The following is a 19,960-nucleotide window of genomic DNA, read 5'->3' on the forward strand; positions in this document are numbered from 1 at the left end:
CAAGCCCAACTCACAAGCCAGCTACCCCATCCTGTCCCACCCTCATTTCCACCTGCAGACCAGGGACAGGGAGGAGGACCACTGTGGACCTTATCTCTCGTTATTTACGATAAGGACGTGTGCAGCGGCCATGCAGCCTGCAGGAGCTGCGCTGCGTGGGCCTCTGCCAAGAAACATCTGCAGACAAGTGGGGTCAGGCCACCGGGCCACCTTCTGAGAATTGCTGGGCTTGCGGATTAGTGAGGTGGGACGGAGCCAAGTCCCAGCGGCCCCAAGCGGTTCCTGCTGCCGCACAGCCGGCCAACAGGTGTAGAGGCTGCTGAAATGCTCGAGGACAGACCAGGGCTTGCCTCAGGGTCTGAGGACAGGGGACAGGCTTGGGGGATGGAAGTGAGCCCTGGCCAGGCCACTCTGCTTCCTCTGGTCCCCAGGGCAGAAAAGGAGTAGGCGGGGTAAGGGGGGGCTCCAACAGTTGTCTGGTGACCCCTGCTGACCCAGGATTCTGGCCCCAGGTAGGAGGCGGCCAGGAGAAACTACCCTCAAGGGAGGCAGTGGCTGGAAGCGGTGGGGGGCTCACCTGGAAGGGCAGGTCCACAGTGCCACTGCCAATCTGGTTCACGTTGGGCAGGGAGCCGCCATAGTACTGGCCCCGGCTCGGGCCCAGCTGCAGGTACTGCGACTTCTGGAGCTGGAGCTGCGAGAGACAGAGACCCACTGCGGTGGGGGAGGGGCACCCCGCACACTCTCCAGAGCACCAGCCACGAGGGCGCCAACAACATCAGGGACGTCAGGGACCCTGTGATTCAGATGCTCAAGGAAACTAAGGCATCTCTCATCAAGGACCGCAGAGTCAGGAATGCCGGGTGCCGGGGGCGGCTCTCCCGGGCAGGGCAGTGCGCCGAGGAAACCCTCATGGGGAGCCAGCTGACTTCGCCAGTTAGGCAATGAGCACAGAGGAGCCCCTCACTGACCAGTCTGGGGGAGCCGTTTCTTACCACTGCCAGAGGCTGCAAAGTGACTGCCCAGACCCAGGAGAAATGGCCTTTCCGCTGGCCTGAACCAGAGGGGGCTGTCTCAGAAGTGCGGTGCTGGGGTTCAAAGTGTGGGACTTGTGATCCCCCCCCCAGCAGCCCGGTTCTAGGGGATCCTGCTCTTGGGAGCCAGGTCAGCAGGGTGCCTTCATGCCCACTGCATCCTGCTGTCACTTGTCTTTGGACAGGGGCTCAGAACCAGGGGCCCGGGGCTCCCTGACCAGCGATGCTGCCTCAGAGCAGGTGGGACCTGGCCTCAGAACCCTCATGTGGCCAAGGCTGATTTGCTCCTAATGGTGGCAAATGACCTTGACTCGGGCGGCACGACCTGTGGCCCTCGGGGATGCCAGTCCATGGCGCCCGTCATGAGCGTGAGGCGGTGGCCGGGCACGAGGGGAAGGAGGGTAGGCATCCACTCTGGCCCCAGCAGGGGCGGTTGCTAGGGCGGATGCTGTGTACACAACAGGGCCGGCTAGCATTCCCTCACAAACAGCTCCTGGCAGCGCACGGAGAGCTGGCCGGCCCCGGCTTCCTGGGGGGCCCTGGACACCGGAGGCGGAAGTGAATCCCAGGAACTGGCTGCCGGCCCGGCCAAGCACCTCACCCAGGTAAACACCTGTTTCCTGAAAGCTGCAGTGGAGCTGATGGTAACATTAACCTCACTCGTTCTCGAGGGGCTGCGGGTCTGGCCCTGGGTCTGTGCAGGGAGGCCCCAGCCCTCGGTGGCTGGACACACACACACCATGAACACCCACTCTGTCCGTCCTGGCAGTCACACCCGGCAAAACAGGTTAGCCCCTGGGGTGGGACAGGGGGAGGTGGTGCAGGGGTGGGGCCCCCACAGCTCCTGTCCCACCCCAGCCTGGGCACAGGTCGCCTTTGCTCCCCAGACCTCCTCCACACCCTTCTCACGTCCAAGCTGCATGGTGGCAGGAACCTGTGCTATGTATACTTCCCAATGACCACGTGGCCCAGAGGCCGTGACCCCTTCCAGCCTCAGTTCCCCCTCCCTAGCGTGAGTCGTACAAGCGGGTGCGTGTACAAACGCTTGATGCGTGGTACAGGAAGTACTCATACAATACGTGCTTTCCACATGGGCTGAAGTGCCAGCTCCTGGGAGACTGGATGTCAGGCAAGAACTCCCTGAAGCCACCTTATTCACGGCTATGTCTCTGGGCCAGAGGGAGCCTGGCGTTCAGGGACGATCTACAGAATTAGGGAGAGAAAGGAGCTTGTGGCTCCCAGGCCTGACCTCTATCCAAGCCTTTCTCTCCTCGATGCCCCCTGCCCATGAACCCCAGCCACTTTGCTGAGCAACGCTCGAGCTTTGCGGAGTCTGCAGTGGAACATCATGGGGGGGTTCTGCTCTTCCTTTGGGGGATCCCATGAAGAGCTGTGCAGGAAAGGGTTAACCTTGCCCAGAGAGAGGACTGGTCTTTGTCCCCAGCCTTCTCATGTCCAAGCTGCATGGTGGCAGGAACCTGTGCTACATATACTTCCCACTGACCATGTGGCCCAGAGGCCGTGACCCCTTCTAGCCTCAGTTCCCCCTCCCTAGCGTGAGTCGTACAAGCGGGTGCGTGTACAAACACTTGGTACGTGGTACAGGAAGTGCTCACCCAATCCTGGGTGGTGACCTCAAGCCCTCAGAATATCCTGCCTGATAAGAGTGTCACTGTGCACCACCACAGATCTGTAGGGTTCACAATGTGATCTGGGGCAGGCCACATGCAGTAGTATCAGCTGGACATCTGAGGGGACCAGAGATTGAGGTCAGCCATGTGGGTGGCCAACCACATCTACAGGGCCAGCCCCCAGCAAAACCCTGGACATGAAGGCTCAGGTAGCTTCCCTGGTCGGCATTGCCCCATGCGTGCTGTCACACGCTGATGCTGGGAAACAGAAGTGCTGTCCACATGACTCCACTGGGAGGGGACAACTGGACGTTCCAGCCTGGGCTCTCCTGGACCCTGCCTCATCTGCCTCTTAGCTTGGATGACTTTGTGGCCTTTCACTGCAATAAACCGTAACTGTGAGTGTAACAGCTTCTGGTCAGTTCTGTGAGTCCTTCTAGTAAACCGTGAAACCAGAAGAATGGTCTTGGGGACTCCCAAACTCTGAAGTTGGTGTCAAGCGTGAGGACAGTCTTGGTAACTCCCCAACTCTGCAGGAGCTGACCATCCTCCCAGGCCTGGCTGGGAACCCCCAGGAGCAGGGGCCTCCTTCTTCAGGGGTCCTGGGGTGAAGAGACACCAACCAGGGCTCTACCCCGGGGGCTTCCTGCTTCAACTGAAAGAGCTACCGGATGCTGCTGGGCGGAAAGATCACACCTACTCCCGACGCCAAGCCATAGTCCCTCGTGTGTCCCCTTGCCTAAGTGCCATCCCCCCCTTCCCCACCATGGCAGGCTCCCCCCAACCACTGAGACCTAGCAGACAGAGCTCCATGTACTCAGCAGCCCACCCAAGGCCTGTCCCTGAGCAGCACTTGCTGCTGAGACGATAGTGTATCAACATGTGACTGAGTGGATGAATGAACGGACCAGCAGTGCTGCTCCCACTCTCTGGAGCCGACTTTCACAAGCCAGGTGACAGGCCTGTCCAGAAGCCACTGAAGCTAAGGTTAAAACCCAGAAGGCCTTAGGCAGCAGCTTGGCCATGTCCTGCCTTGAGTGGCTCTGGGAGACACAGGCGATCTCTAAGTGCCCCTCACTCAGAACAGGTGGCTGACCTCCCAGGAGGCCGCAGATTCTAGGAGTGAGGATGTGGACATATCTTGTGGAAGACAATGCACCCCGCTACAGGCCTTTTGAGGTGAGGACCACTATATTCCACTTTCCACATGGGAAAACCAAGGCCCAAAACACCTGGAACTTGGTCCTGGTGTGACACGTCATGACTGGGGACCACAAGAACATCACCCTCCATCATGAATGAGAGCTCACCAGCTCCTCTGGAGACACCACTGGTGCAGATGTGGCCCCAGAAGCTACCAGCCAGAGCATCAGCTCAATGGAGACCCCACCACACAGACGGCAGGGACCCCACCCCAATACACCTGCACCGGTGCTCCCCTTTGCACAAAACCCTTCCTCCCCCAGCCCCCAACTCCGCCTGCAGAGTCCTGCACAAAGGGTGGCTTCTCAGGCCTCCCCCACCGCACCCTTGCTGACAGGCCCCTTGCACCCCCACCTGTGTCTGCACCCACCCCCCTGCTGAGCCCATTCCCCTCCCCCTATCCTGGTGGCATTCACAGGGCTAGGTGGCACAGGGCTCCAAGTCAGGGAGCAGGGGGCTGGGTGGTCCTGGGGAGGCCTGGTGCAACATGGCTATGGCTAGTTCTCCAGGATATGAAGAGATGTTGTGCAGCCCCCAGTTTCCTGGGGAACCCTGCAGAGGACACACATATCCCCACCTGCCAGCCCCTCCCAGATGGAGCTGGCCTTGGTCAGGCCAGGCAGCAATCACCAAGGCAACAGCTGGCCTTCTAATGAGATTGAAGGGAGCACGCAGCTGCTGGCTGAGCTCTGCCCTGCAAAGCCGTGGCAGGCGTGGGGGCCGTGTTGCAGGGGCCAAGGAGGCACCGTGTACCCAGAACAGGCCTCAGTTTCCCCCCTACCTCCAAGGCCTTTGAGGTCTGGCCCTCCCTAACCACTAAGCTCCAGAACACAGGCCTCCACACGGAGCCACGAGCCGCTGCCTCCAGGCCTTTGCACGGGCACTACCACCAGAAGGCTCTTTCCACTGGGCACCTCACCCAAGGGAGGGCCCCTCCCTGTAGCTCACTGTGTAAAACCCCCTAACTGAGGCCTGTCTCCTCCTGTGAGACTGCCAGCCCTGTGGGGGCCTGACGTGGTGAGGCTCAGCACACATGTGGCGACCCCAAAACAGATGAACACTGGAGCACAGGAACAACTCGCAGACGGGCTCTCACACTTGGGGGCAGGGGCCGAATTTCTGCTGCATCTGTGCAGCACCACCCTTCTTGCCCCCTGGTCCAGAAGGGGAAACGGAGGCTCAAAGAAGAACAGACCACAGCCTGAGCGTAGAGCCACTGTGCACCCCCACTGGAGCCCGGCCCGAGAACCACTCACGACAGGGAGGTGCAGGGCGAGGGCTTTCTCCAAGCCCTGCACAAGCACACTGCGCGCCTGGATCCTGAGGGCTGACCAGGACCCCGGGGATTCGCACACCCCGGCCCTGCAGCCCATCACTCAGGGCTCCCCGAGATGGAGTCCCTAGGAGGCTGCGAAGGGCAAAGAAGCCCTGGAACAGGACCGCCTTTGGGGGTGTTCCCTGAGAGGCAGGGAGGCTCTGGGACTTCGCTGCACTTTCCAGGTGGGCATGTCAGGTGTGAACCCCCTAAGATGGGACCCTGCGTACTCACAAATCCACGCTGGCTAGGGCCACCGCTGGGAACCAACCAGAGCTTAGCGCCCACCTGGCTCTGTCACGGAGGCCAGTCTGGCTCCTGTCTCCACCTCCCTTCACAGACTTGAGGCCAGAGCCTACCCAGTGCCAGGCACTGTCCTGGGTGTGAGGGCCATGGCAGCAGGCCGGACAGATGAGGCGCTGCCTGCAGGGCGCATGGCCCAGAGCGGTGGCAAGAAGAAGATAAACAAGGAGGTGGGAGGTTCGGATGGCAGTGGGCAGAGACACAGCACTGGGAAAGCCCCTCAGGGGTAGGTGACGAGCCACACAGACAGAGGGAACAGCAGGTGCAAATGCCCCAGGGCTGGGAGTGTACAGGGTCTGAAGATCGTGCTGACAGTCGCTGAGAAGACAGAATCTCCTGGTGCCACGTGGCATCAATAGCCAGGCCAGGACTCCGGCCCCAACAGGTCCAGGGCCCCCTGTGACGCCTGCCCACACTGCCCAGGCCCACGGCAAGGCAGCCGGCCCGCAGCCCTGTCACCGCCCTGCCCCGGCACTCCCAGGGGGTGCACCGCTTGCTCCCTGCAGCTGAGACCTCAGTTCAAAAGGAGGCCTGCGGGAGCCGGCATACACCTCGATCGCAGCACCATGCTCAGGATCCTCGACTCTCCGGGGCCACCACTCACCACACACCCCATGGGCTCGCTTCTTACCCAATATACTAACAGGGACAGCGTCGCCAACACTGGGAGGGACAGGGTGAGAGGGAGATGGGACATGAGCCCTGGGGTGTCCAGGTCTCTGACAGGCACCCCCGAAGCTCCCTGAGTTACACTGGGGGTTGGAGCAAAGGCTTCTGCCCCCCAGCGTATGGCAGTAGGAACTTAGCACGCCCGACACTCGAACCCCTTTCTTTGCTCCTCCAAGCACAGAGCAAATCGCCCAACTGAATGCATTCTGCTCAAGACACCCGCCGTCCACCTGTGAGAGCTGGGGGTGAGGACTTTATGCCCAGAAGCCTCACCTTAGGGCCAGGGGGTGCTTGCGTGGCCCACCATAACAGATCCTCTGACCAATTTGTCCTCCCGTAGTCTGGGTCACTCATAAGGGTGACCGTGATAGTGATGACGGGTTGGAGGGCGGGGAGGAGGGAAATGGCCTCTGGCCGCTGCCACCCCTGTCCACTGCCAGAGGTCAGAACCCCAGATTAACAGAACAAAGAAGGGGGTTGCCTGCAGCTCTGCTCGACCCTCCTCGGGGAGCCGCCACCGCCGGCCTCTGGGGACACAGGCATGAACACAGCTTTCGACAGCAGGGCCACAGCCCGAGAGCAATGACCCATGCACACCCGCCCAACACCCTGTCTCTCCGAGACCAGTGCTGGGCAGTGGGGGGATGATCGAGGTCTCCTGATGCTTGGAATTTTTTTCTTTTTAAGTGAAAAATATGTCTTTTTTAAAAATTGTAGTAAAATACACATAACATGAAATTTGTCACTATTCTGTTTTAATGTGAACAATTCAGTGGCATTTAGCACACTGCACAACCATCACTTCTATCTAGTTCTAGAACATTTCATCACCCACAAACAAACCCCATCCCTATCAGCACTCACTCCCTCTCCCCCTCCTCTAGGCCCTGGCAGCCTCCAATCTGCTCCTGTCTCCAGATTTGCCTAATCTGGACATTTCATACCAATGGAATCTTGCAACATGTGGTCCTTGTCGTCTGGCTCTGTCACTTAACATTTTTTAGGTTCATCCATGTTACAACACTTGCTTTCATTTTTCATGGCCCAGTAATATTCCACCGTGTGGACAGACCACAGTCTTTTTTTTTTTTTTTTTTTTTTGGAGACAGAGTCTCGCTGTGTTGCCTGGGCTGGAGTGAGTGCCGTGGCATCAGCCTAGCTCACAGCAACCTCAAACTCCTGGCCTTAAGCGATCCTACTGCCTCAGCCTCCCCAGTAGCTGGGACTACAGGCATGTGCCACCATGCTCGGCTAATTTTTTCTATATATATATTTTAGTTGGCCAGATAATTTCTTTCTATTTTTTTTAGTAGAGACAGGGTCTCGCTCTTGCTGAGGCTGGTCTCGAACTCCTGACCTCGAGCAATCCACCCGCCTCGGCCTCCCAGAGTGCTAGGATTACAGGCGTGAGCCACCGCGCCCGGCCCAGACCACAGTCTTGATCACTCATTCATCAGCTGGTGGACACTAAAGTTGCTCTTCCACATTTTGCCTACTGCAAATCATCTGCCATGAACATGGGTGCACAAGTGTCTGTCTGAGTCCTTGCTTTCAGATCTCTTGGGTACATCCCTGCGGGTGCCACAGCTGGATCATAAAGCAGTTCTAAGTGTTACACACCAAGGAACCTCCAGACTGCTCTCCCCGGCACTGCGTCATTTTCCGCTCCTATTAGCAACGTTCCAGTTTCTCCCGCGCCCTCGCCGACACTTGCTAGCTTTGGGTCTTTAACAGCAGCTGTCCTAAAGGGTACAAAGCGGTACCTCACAGTGGTTTTGCTTTGTATTTCCCTAACGAGTAGTGATGCGGAACATCTTTTCATGACTTTGGTGACCGTCTGCATATCTTCTCTGGAGAGGCTCTAGTCAAGGCCTCCGCCCATTTTGAAATTGGTTTGTCTTTTTCTTGATGAGCTGCGAGCAGTTCTTAGCATATCTTGGACATCAATCCCTTAGCAAATATTACAAATGTTTTTCTCCTCTCCTACAGGTCATCTTCTCGCTTTCTTTTCTAAATTGATATAGTTATCCATATTTTTGGAGGACACTGATATTTTGACACAAAATGATCAAATCATGGAATATCCATCCCCTCAAACATTTGTCTTGTGCCCTGTGTAGGAAATGTTGATTCTTCTCGACCTACAATACATGACCGTTCACACCAGCACTTACTCCTTCCACCTACCTGTGTTTTGTGCCCGTTACCCAACTTCACCCTCCGTCCTCCCCCTGCCCTTTTCACTTCCTCAGGAGCATCTTTTGTGGCACAGTTTTCCACTCTGATGGAGTCCAGTCCATCTATTTTTCTGTTGTTGCTTGTGTCTTCTGCAATGTCCTAAGTATCCACTGCCCAACCTGAGCCCAGGAAGATCTGCCCCCATAGTTCCTTGCAGGAGTTTTACAGTTTTACCTCTCACATTTGGGTCTTTGGTCCATTTTCAGTTAATTTTTGGTGTTATTACAACTTTGTTGCTGCCTCAGTCCCACCACGCCACCCCGCAGGTCCCCAAGCTGACGGAGGGTTCCCGAGTGAGGAGAGCTGAGTTGACCCTCACAGCCACGTGACTGTGCCCTGGAGCTTCCGGGTAATCAGTGCCCGCCAAGCTCAGGAGGGGATAAGCAGTGAGTAGGGGAATGAATGGAAGCTGTCACAGGCGCTTGGATTCCCTGCTCAGTTGCCCTGGCTGTGGCCCTCAGGGACAGTCCCCTGCTGCCTCCTCACTCGTCCTGAAAGTGTAAATACAGAACCAAATACACAAACACTGACAGCGCCTTGGAATGCCTTTAATCAGGTCCTGCTGCTGCTGCCAAATTTCCAGACCCAGAGGAATCAGACGGTGTGCTGTGAGCACGTTTGGTTTTTCTCAGTGGTGGCGGCTGTTGCACACAGACGCTCGGGCTGGGAGTGTGAAGGGTACCTCGGGGTCTGATGCGGCATAGCTGGTTCACAGGGGCCTCTCTCCCCTGACAGAGACCCCAGACCTGCCAATTGGCTGAGCGCCCACCCTGGGTATAGCCTTGCAGCAGCCCTGAGAGAGATAGACACGGCTGCACCCCAGTGTTACAAGTGGGGAAACTGAGGCACTGAGGGACGACAAGCTGGACTGAGGTCACCCAGCAAAGGCAGGGCCCCTGGTTACAATCCAGGATGTTGCCCGGTGGGCACGGTGGTCCTGCCATTGTTCTGAAAGGCTTCCAGGGTGTTCTCTGGGTTTAAAGCCCTCTCTCCCATTGCCCTCGGAGGCAAACCTCAACTTCCCACCAGGGGTCCACGAGACCCTACTGCTGGGCCCTTGCACCATGACGTCTTTGTCTAGAACCTTCCATGGCAGTTCCTGCTCATCATCTGGGTCCCAGTTCAAACGCTACCTCCTCAGGAAATCATTCCTGACCTCTCACTCCATCTGCTGTAATAAAATGCCAGAGACTGAGCGGCCTGGATGACAGAAACCTGCTCTCTCGCAGTCCTGGGGGCTGGAGGCCCAAGTCGAGGGTGCCAGAAAGTGGCCGCTCCTGGCCTACCAGGGCCACCTTCTCACAGGGCCTGTCCTAGGGCTGTGTGGGCAGAAAAACTATCTCTACCTCTTCTAAGAAGGCCACCAAGCCTTTGGATCAGGGCTCCACCCTGATGACCTCATTTAACCTTAATTACCTCCTAAAAGCCCCATCCCCAAACACAATCACGTTGGCAGTTAGGGCTTTGGCATGTGAGAGGACGGGGGGCACACTTCAGGCCACAGCACCAGCTCACAGATAAGCTCCCCCGTGTCTGTCTGGCAGGCCAATGTGCCCTGACGGCGGGGGCCCAGCGCCACTCCCAGGAAGAGTCCGATACTTGTGTCTGAAACTGGGGAGCCCAGAATCATCCCATACCCCAAGTCCTCGGGGAGCACCTGCAGCCAGCTAAGCCCACGCAAAGCCCACAGAGTCTAAGACTCTCCTGCAGGAGCCCCCAGGGGACAGAGTGGACTGGGGAGAGGTGCTGGAGCTGGGCTCTGGTGTGCCCCAGCCCTGGACAGCCCAGGTGTCTATGATGCAGGAGTGACCAGCGGCGCCTGCCACCCGCCCGGGGCTGCTGGGCAGCCAAGACATGATGAGCAGGAAACTATGGGCGGCATTTCTGGAATCAGTCTCCCGAACGTAAGCAATGTGCCTGCCCGGCGGGGGTTGCGGGGTTGGGAGCCTGTGGTCCACCTGGAGGCAGCAGGAACAGCGTGGGGTTTAAAGCCAGGCAGCCCAGGGTAGCTCAGGCCCTGTGCTAGATCCAATTATGTCCCCCCCAAAATCCATGCCCACCAGAACCTTAGAATGTGACCTTATTTGAAAACAGAGTTTTTGCAGATGTAATTAGTTAAGGATCCTGAAATGAGATCATCCTGGACTTAGGAAGGTCCCTAAATCCAGTGATTGGTGTCCTCATAAGAAGAGGGGAGGACAGAGAGAAGTAGGCCACGCAAAGGTGCAGGCAGAGACCAGGGATAATCTACAAAGCCAAGGGACTGCCAAGGATTGCTGGAGCCACCAGAAGCCAGGAGACCAGCACAGACACTGTCTCTTCCTCACAGCCTCAGAAGGAACCAGGCCCACCAACACCCTGATCTTAGGCTTCTGGCCTCCAGAACTGAGAGACGATAAATTCCTATTGTTCTAAGCCAGCCAGCATGTGGGACTTCATGGCATTCTAAAAATGAACCCAGCTTCTGACCTGCGGAGAGGCCCGGGACAAGCCCTTCCCTCTCTGAGCTCCCTCTGTGACATGGGGCTCAGCTATAGCTCTGTCTGGAGTCAGAGGCCACAGGGGCCACAGGCGGCCTCTGGGCTGGTCCAGGGTCCTGGGAGGTACCAGGAAAGCATCGATAGAAAACAAGGATTTCCGACAGGAAGGGCCCAGGGCAGAGGGCCTGGGGGCGTGGAGGGATGCTGTCAGCTGCAGAGCAGGGTCCATGTGGGCCCAGGGGGAGGACAGGGCCACTCAGAGCCAAGCTGGGAGGAGGCAGGGACCCTGAGACTACATGGGTGGGGAGAGGCCTAGGGAGCCAGGAGAAGGGCACTCTGTGGGTGGCTGCACAGGGACGGGGAGGGTGACACTGACACAAGACCCCAGATCAGGATGGCATAGAGGCAGCAGATGGCCAGCCAGTGACCCTGCAGTGGACCTGCCAGGTGTGGGAGGTCTTGGCACACTGGGAGAGGGACATCTGCCCGGAAGGCCCTGTGGGTGCCTCCCCACCCCAAGGTCCTAGGGGCTGCCTTGGGCAGAACGATGAGGATCTGGGGTGTCACAGGGCACAGTCCGGGCCTGCATCTGGGCTGCCCTGTGCTGAGGGGTGGCCTCACCTCCTCCAGGCCTCAAGGCTAGGGCGGGCTCCAGGGAGCAGGGGCTGTGGCAGCGCAATTTCCCGCCCACCCCCTCAGCCACACGCTGACCACACAGGTCTCTAAGGGGCTGCGTGAAGCAGGCCGGGAGGGCCTGGGGTTCTACAGGCCGCCCTGCCCTGAACGTGCCCTGGCAGGAAGAGGCACGGGGCCCTGAGTGGAAGCTGGGGTGTGCTCTGACGGGTTCATGCAGCCCACAGGCGAAGGCCAGCACCGCCTCACAAGGGCTGCTGAGGACCTCTGGTGAGCCTGTCCCCACAAATGTCACTAGCAGGGCCACCTGGAGATGCACACCACCTTCCCCTAGTCAGCAGGTAGAGGCCACAGCTGGCCACGGACCACTGTGGCAGCTTTTCACATCTCTTATTTATTTATTTATTTTTTTGAGACAGGGTCTCGCTTTACCACCAGGCTACAGTGCAGTGGCGTCCTCACAGCTCACTGCAACCTCACACTCCTGGCCTTAACCAATCCTCCCGCCTTGGCCTCCCAGAGTGCTGGGACCACAGGCATGCGCCACCGCACCCAGCCGGTATCTCACATTTGAGGCATTCATTCCCCCTGATTGCCACTGGATGTCCTCAGCATAGGGCAAGCAGAGGAAGAGGAGGCTGTCAAGTGCCCCCACCCACGTCTGAGAGCCAGGCCTCAGCCTTGCAGCTGAGTGCACCTGCTGCCGGGTGGCGATGGAGCCCAGGCACACGGGACGCAGCTCCATCCTGATCACAGGGGCCAGGTGAGAGCCCCAGCACCCGGTTTCACCTGCGACCTTGGGAAGCTCCTCCCAGCTCCAGCAGGGCCCAGCAGGAGGCTCAGGGATGTGGACGCCACCTCAAGGGGAGGCCACTGGGCTTTGAGGGGCGCTGGGGACCAGAGGGGCTTCCAAGCAAAGGCCAATAAGCCAACTTCTAAAGGCAATAAGGCCTGAAGAAGTTCCTGGGAGCTGCTCGTTGACATTAGGACTGCTTTTTAAAGCTGACTTGGTTTCAAGAACTGGTAAAATAAGCATCTCTGATACTTATAAGCCCAAAGCCTTGGACACCGCCCCTCATTCCAGGTGTTGCTTGCGCACAGTTCACCCTGGGCAGCTGCACACGCTGAGGAACTGGGAATACAGTTTCCAACAAGGTTATTGCGGCTCTGTGCCTAGTCACAAAAGGAGAGCCAGGGACACCATGAGGGCTGGCACACATTCCTAAGCTCGGCAACCTTGCCAGTTGGCAAGGTGGGCCAGGCACCAGAGGAGGGGGCGCTGTCCTGAAGCCAGAGCCCTCCTCCGCCTAACCCCCACTCTCGGGCTCAAGTCCAATGACCAATGACCAATGACTCAAGTCTAATGACCAATAACCAATGACCACAAACCTGGTGGCTTCAACAACAGGGATTTGTTCCCCCACAGCTCAGGAGGCTAGAAGTCTGAGATCAAGGTGTTGGCAGGGCTGGTTCCTTCTGGGGGCTCTGAAGGTTAGAATGCGTCCCAGGCCCCTCTGCTGGATTCTGGTGGCAGCTGGTAATCCGTAGCATTCCTTGGCTCGTAGATGTATCACCCCAATTTCTGTCTCTGTCTTCATGTGTCCTTCTCCCTTTCTGGCTCTGTGCCTCTGTTTTGCCTTATCAATTGATTGACAGGGTCTCACTCTGTCACCCAGGCTGGAGTGCAGCAGCACAATCATAGCTCACAGCAACCTCAAACTCCTGGGCTCAAGTGACTCTCCTGCTTCAGCCTCCCGAGTAGCTGGGACTACAGGCACCACCATGCCTGGCTGATTTTTCTATTTTTTGTAGAGATAGGGTCTCACTATGTTGCCAGGCTGGTCTCGAACTCATGGCCTTAAGCAATCCTCCCACCCGAGCCCCCACGCCTGGCCCACCCTATTCCATGGTGACCTCTTCCTGACTCCATTAGCTCTGCAAAGACCCTATTTCCAAATGAGGTCACACTCACAGGTTCTGGATGGACATGAGCTTTTCAGTGGACAGGGTTCGACCCACTCAGCCACCAAATCCTATGTCACCTCCAGTCCCACGCTAAGTCCCAGGGAGGCAAAAGCTCGAGGCTCAAGCCTTGGTTTCCCCTGCCTGGGGATACCGTGGGGTCAAGTGAGGCCAGCACAGTTCAGCAGGGGCGGAAATGACCAGGACTCCAAGAGGCAGGTGGCCGGTAGCATCAGCAGAGCCATTTGGCAGTGGCAAAGAGCCTGAGCAACGTTCTTACCCTCTGACCCCATAATCCCACTTCTGGGAAGCTCTCCTGAGGGAAATGGTCCAAAATGCAGATTTATGCACAAAGATGTTCCTGCGTCATGAGTTGGGAGAGCAAGGAGCTGGAAGCTGTTCCAGGGGACAGCCTCAACTCCAGAGAAGATCGAGGACACGGCACAAAAGCCGGAAGGAAAGACACCGCCATGTCCCACACCAGCTCTGGAGGTGGACTGTGGGGAACGGCCCTCTGGGGTGTTTTCTAGAATGTCTCCAGGATAAAGCCATGTGGGCACAGGCTGCCCCCTTCCCAGGGACATCCCCAAGGGAGCTGGGCAGTCCCAGAAGTGCCACACAGCCAAGAGAGGACACCTCCAGCACAAAGTAATGGCTACAGCGGACCCCGCGCGCCAGGAGAGGAAGACACACAGGCTGTGCTGGAGGGAAGGAGACAAGGGCAACGAAGAAAGTGACAGGGAGACCCAGCCTGTGCCTCAGCCCGCCACATACAGGTGTGGTCTGCACGCTCAAGCGGGTGAGCTCAGGAACGGAGTAGTGAGTTCAGTTGTATCCCCAAAATGTTGTTTCCACGTCTTCACCCCTGGAACCCAAGAGTGTGACCTTATTTGGAAATAGGGTCTTTGCAGATGAAGAAATCATCCTGGATTATTCAAGAGGACCCTAAATCTAACGACTGGTGCCCTTCTAGGAGACAGAAGGGGAAGGCAGGGACTGGAGTGAGGTGGCCAAGCCAAGGAATGCCTGGAGCCCCCAGAAACCAGAAGAGATGAGGAGGGGTCCTCCCCAGGGCTTCTGGAGGGAGGCCCTGCTGACACCCTGATTTCAGACTCCCGGCCTCCAGACCTGGGAAAGAAGAAACTCCTGTTGCTCCAAGCCACCCAGGTGGTGGTACTTTGTTCCAACAGCAACGAGAGACACAGGCACACAGCCTATCCAATACAGCACAAGCGATGCCGTCTCGCCTGCCTGGGGGGAAGCTAAGGCCCCGGAGGGCGGGGGGCAGGGCTGAGATGCAGGGGGTCCCTGAGACCTGAGCGCCACAGGCCCCTCGATCCATGACATGACTCATCACGGAATCCCTCCCACACACAGAGGCCGCCCAGTTCCCTCTTTCTTTTAACATGAAAATGAAATTGAATCTCAGTGAGTACAGAGAACACACCACGCACCCACACACCCCACCCCATGGGCTTAATGGCTGTCACCGCTCCCTCCCGGCAGCCTCACCATCTGTAGAGGGAACGAGGGAGCCCTGAGGGTGCCACTGAGGTGCCCACGTCTACCCTGCCAAGCCCGCCTGACACCCCAGGGGTCCAGGCCCCGGCTCAGGGCGTCACTCTCTCAACTCACGTGACCACGTATGTTGGACGTCGTGGTCCTGTTCTGGGAGATTTTCTGCTTCTCATAAACATATCACAAAGTGTCATTTGAGCCTTGCTGCTGCCTGGGGTGATGGTGGAATGCCATTGCCATTAACATGCCAACATGCATCCCCCCTTATAGGGGCTCTGAGCCCACAGCCCACACCGGGCCTCGGGGGTGGCAGTCATCTGCAGTTTGCTCCACAGCTGACAAGGCTGCAAGCACACGCTGGGCACAGGTTGCAAGGCATGTCATCTCAGGGCTGTCGTGCACCATCTGGAACCAGCGCCCCCTCAGCGTACCCCCCTTCCTCACTCACAGGCCCCTCTGGCCATCAGAGCACATGGCTCCAAGCCTCCTTCTCCAGCCCCCAAACAGATGGCAATTAGGCAGGAACACCAAGCAGATGCCTCGCCTTCCAGCGTTCTGAGGTCTTCCAGCTAACACAACGCACACCCACCGTGAGGAACCCTGTCCTGGGCCCCCATCCCTCCTGAATCCGGACTCAGTGAGCCGATGCCCAGGAGTGAGGGGCCTGCAGTGCACGTCCCCAAACCCACAGCTCATGCCCAGTCAGCACAGACCCCACCCTCTGCTCGGCTGAAAACCGTGGACAGCGCTGGCAGCCCTGCTTCAGGCATGGGGTGGCATGTACATCCCCGAGCCTCTCGGGCTGACTTCCAGGAAGCCGGGAGCCTTGTTAAAGACCAGTGAGGATGGACGCAGTGGAGGGTCTACAGTGAGCTACCTGTGTCCCCCAGAAACGCAAGTCCACATCCTAACACCCCTATCTATGAACACGACCTTAGCTAGACAGTCTTTGCAGGTATCATCAGGTACGTAAAAGATGAGGTCGAACTGGAGTAGGGGAGGCCCTAAATCCAATGACCAGTGTCCTTAGAAGACAAGGACAAAAGGTGCAGAGACAGACACCCGGGGAGAAGGATCCTCCCGTGGAGCCTCTGGAGAAAACCAAGCCTGCCGACACCTCAACTGAACCCGTTTCTGTTGTAAGTTACCCAGTTGTGGTCCGTTGTCACAGCAGCCACAGGAACTAAGGGGGAACTGAGGGCCTACGCATACACGCTGTGGGGTACACGGACAGGGAGAGGGAGAATTCCGACACTCACTATCTCCATCTTGTCTCCAAACACACCCCTCATGCACGCTGGGCTTCTGGAATGTGCGAGCACACGTCTCTATTTGTAGCTGCCGGGGGGACAGATCCTTTACAGTTTAATTTAAAAATCTCATCACCAATTGAGTAACGCAAACCACCAGCCAGGGATGCCGGCCACTTGAAACGGGGGCTGCCTCCCCGAGAGCAGCCCCTCGGTCCTGGGCAAGGAGCCCGACGCCACCCACGGGGACGTGTCTGAGGCCTCCCCCAAGCCGGCCTGTGCCCGTCTTGAAAACATCAGGCCTGGTTTCTGACAGGTGCCTGACCTAACCTCGGGAAAGCGAGATCCCAGATGCGGCGGGGCCGGCCTTGCTTGCGCGAGGGTCAGCGGCCCCAGCCCAGGGATCTGAGGGCCGCGGGGCACTCTGCCAGGAGCTGCCTCTAGCCAGCGCCGAGTAAATGATTTGGAAACAGCATCTGCCTGCTGACACGGGGCTTTGCTCGGGGTCCAGGCTGAGCCCGCCTTTCTGAGAAGCTCCCTCCACGCCGCCTTTTCCCCCAAGGACGGCAGGGGCCGCGGGAAGATAAGACAAAAGCGAGATGCCCTCATTACCACGGGCTCAAAATAGCTTTTATGCTCCATTTTTAAGACATAGCTCGACTATAGAGTTACATAATAACACTAAAAGTCATTCTGTGATCTGTGAGGCCAGATCCTGGGCCTACCAGTGCCTACCTAGTACCCCTGGGGTGCCCTCACAGCCCTGCCCGAGGGCCCCATTCCAGGCCCCCAAGACTCCCACTGGGCCCTGGGTGGCACCCACACCAGGCCTCGGGGACCCAATGGGGCCAGCCCTTGCTGGCCTTGCCACACTCAGCCCACGTTCTGGGCCGGGAGCATCATATAAGCATGCTCAGGCCGTCCAGTGGTGCTCGGACTGCAGGAAGGGGCCAGGACCAGAGGAGGACTTGCCAGCCAGGGCTGCACCCACCAGGGCAGAGGCTGCAGCCTGAGGGCCGGAGTTGCCCCCTGCTCCTTTCCCCCTCGTGGCTCCCACGATCGAGTCCCAGCAGCTCAACCTTCAGGGCTCAGCCCCCTCCCTGGTCAGCCCCCTCCCTGGTCCCAGCCTGTGTCATATTGCACCTGGACACCCACGCAACCTCCTCCTGGACCTTGATTTCCCCCCATGTCACTGACAGAGACTCCTTCCTTTTCTTTATTAATTCAGTTCAAATCACGTCACTCTCCTGTTTCAAACACACCAGTAGGTTTCCACCCCAGTTGAAATGAACCCGACCCATTTGGTGGTTCCTCAACAAATGAAACATGAGTTTCCACAGGGCCCAGCAATTCTGCTCCCAGGGAGATGCCCTGATGAAATGAAAACATTTGTCCACGCAAACACTTGTACGTTCAGTATTTGTAGCAGCACAACCAACGATAGCCAAAAAGCGGGGAAAACCCGAGGAAGTGTCCATCGATGAAGGGATAAACAGTGGTCCATCCACATAGTGGAATACTATGCAACCATGAACAGGAATGAAGCTCTGACCCTGCTGCAACCTGGAATAACCTTTGAAACATGCTGCTGAGCGGAGAAGCCAGACACAACAGGCCACACTGTGTTCACGTCCATGCACGGGAAATGTGCAGAACAGGTGAGTCCACAGAGACAGAAAGTGGACTGGAGGCTGCCAGGGCTGGGGGACAGAGGGAATGGCTGCTAAGAGAAATGGGGGTTCCTTTGGGGGCGATGAGAATGTTCTGGAACGAGACAGAGGGGATGGTTGCACGACATTGTGAATGTACAGAATGTCACAGAACTGTTCACTTTATAATGGTGAATTTTAGGTTATGGGACATTCGCCTCAATAATAAATAAGTAAATAAATGCAATACAAACCCCACCCTGTGACTGGGCTGGCTGGGCCCTGCCATCTTCTCCCTCACTCCCTGTCCCTCCTGCTGCCCAAGTCCCTTTCCCTGAGGAGACTGTGCGGGGGTCTGCCTGTGCTATCCCCTCCTCCTACATATCACACACAAAGCCCACTCCTCCAAGAGGCCCCTCCCAGGCCCCCGCAGCCCTGCTCCGCTCCCTACCCGGCACTGAGCCCACCTGGGAACTCTGGCCACCTCTGCTGGGCTACGTCCTCCTCTCAGAACGGCAGGCACCACCCCCCACTTTGCCCTGTGCATTGGCTGGGGGCAGCGTTGGAGCCCAGGGCTCCTGTGTCCAAGCTGGTGGCCCCAGGCACCTGTGCCCACCTCTCTGGGCCTCAGTACACCCCAGGGTCAGACAGGGGCTGCTGAGAGGGACAGAGGTGGAAACACAGGTGCCTGATGAACGGGCATCAAGATCCTTCAGATGGGGACAATGTTTGGGGAATTTGGCTCTGGAGGGGAAGGCCTGGCCCCTGCAGGCAGCACGGGGGTGGCAGCCCCGATCCAGCTCAGGGTCTACCACCAAGGTAGGCCCTGCCCTTGACCCCGAGGGCAACCACCCAATGGCCGCTAATGCATCAGAGACACAGGCCACAGGAGACAGGCTCAGTCCTGGGCTCCCACGCACCCTGGCCCCCCGACAAAGGACCCTGGGAGAGGATGCTGGGGGAAGTCCCCCCCTCAGCCCCTGACTCCCAAGTCTAACAGGTCCCCTCAGCCCCAGCCTCAAGCACATCACTGTCACTGCTCACTCGATGCTCCCGAAACTCACATCCCCAGCCCAGTGCCTGCCATCTTCACAGGGAGGCTGTACAGACATCACAGGCATGCACATGGCCACACACGTGTGCACACTCACACGCCCATGCACAGACTCACACTGTGTCTGCAAACACATCCACACGGTTAGGTGCACACACATGTTCACAATCCTGCCTGCACGCCCATTCACACATATGCACATGCCCTTACTTGTGCACACAAAAGCAAACACATGTACATTCACATGCATGCACACTAATTTGTGTACAAGCTCACACTCGCATGCGTACACACTCTGCACACACCTGTGCTTGCACACATGTGCACACTCACACCTGCCCAAATCAGGACCTCCCCTGGGACCCCCAAGCAGCCCCAGCAACAGGTTATCTCACCTCCTCTATCCCTACTCCAGCCCAAGCCACATCCTCTCCTGGGTGGACAAATACAGAAGCCTCCAATTTGTCTCCCCAAGTCAACCCTGCAGCCCAAACCTCTCTGCAGGTGGCAGCCAGAGCTGCTCCAAACTGCCCACCTGAGCAGGTACCTATGGCTGTAGGAGAAAGACTCCCCTCCACACTCTCCTCTGTCCCACTCTCTCCATGCCCCAACATCTGCCCGGCTGCAGTTGGGCTAAGTGTGGTGTAGGAGCCATGTTCTGGCCCCACCTGGAATAGTGTGATCCCTTGGGACTATGGGCCCCCCAGGGTGGGCTGTGGCTGCTGCACTCACTGTGGGATGCCCAGCACTGGGCACCGGATGGGTCAGCTGGGGGGACAGATGCTATGGTAAGCCTGGGAGCCCTGTAGGCTGCTCCCCACCTGCAGCCCAGCATGGAACCCATCCCCAGCATCCTCCACCTCGGTGCCCTTCCCCAGTCACACAACTGTTCGTGTGTCCCAGGCTACGGGTGCAAGAATGTCAGCGGCAGCTCCAAACAGCAGCCAACCAGAGCAATGGTGGTAAGGGTCACCGATGGCAGTGAAGTCAACAGGGGAATTCAACGTGGCCCTGAGCAGGG

The 19,960-nt window shown here is 57.9% G+C and overlaps 1 protein-coding gene across 11 annotated transcripts in view; it reads right to left on the reverse strand.

The window, feature by feature from the left end:
• The window catches only part of CRTC1 (CREB regulated transcription coactivator 1), a 71,586-nt gene that overhangs the window by 30,554 nt on the left and 21,072 nt on the right, over positions 1 to 19,960 (reverse strand). For all 11 annotated transcript variants that reach the window (XM_045552318.1, XM_045552335.1, XM_045552320.1 and 8 more), the window contains exon 2: positions 578 to 694. In XM_045552318.1, the coding sequence (XP_045408274.1) occupies positions 578 to 694 (117 nt within the window). The remainder of the gene's footprint in view (positions 1 to 577; positions 695 to 19,960) is intronic.

The sequence above is a fragment of the Lemur catta genome, chromosome 1, assembly GCF_020740605.2.
Source record: "Lemur catta isolate mLemCat1 chromosome 1, mLemCat1.pri, whole genome shotgun sequence".
Lineage (NCBI taxonomy): Eukaryota > Metazoa > Chordata > Mammalia > Primates > Lemuridae > Lemur > Lemur catta.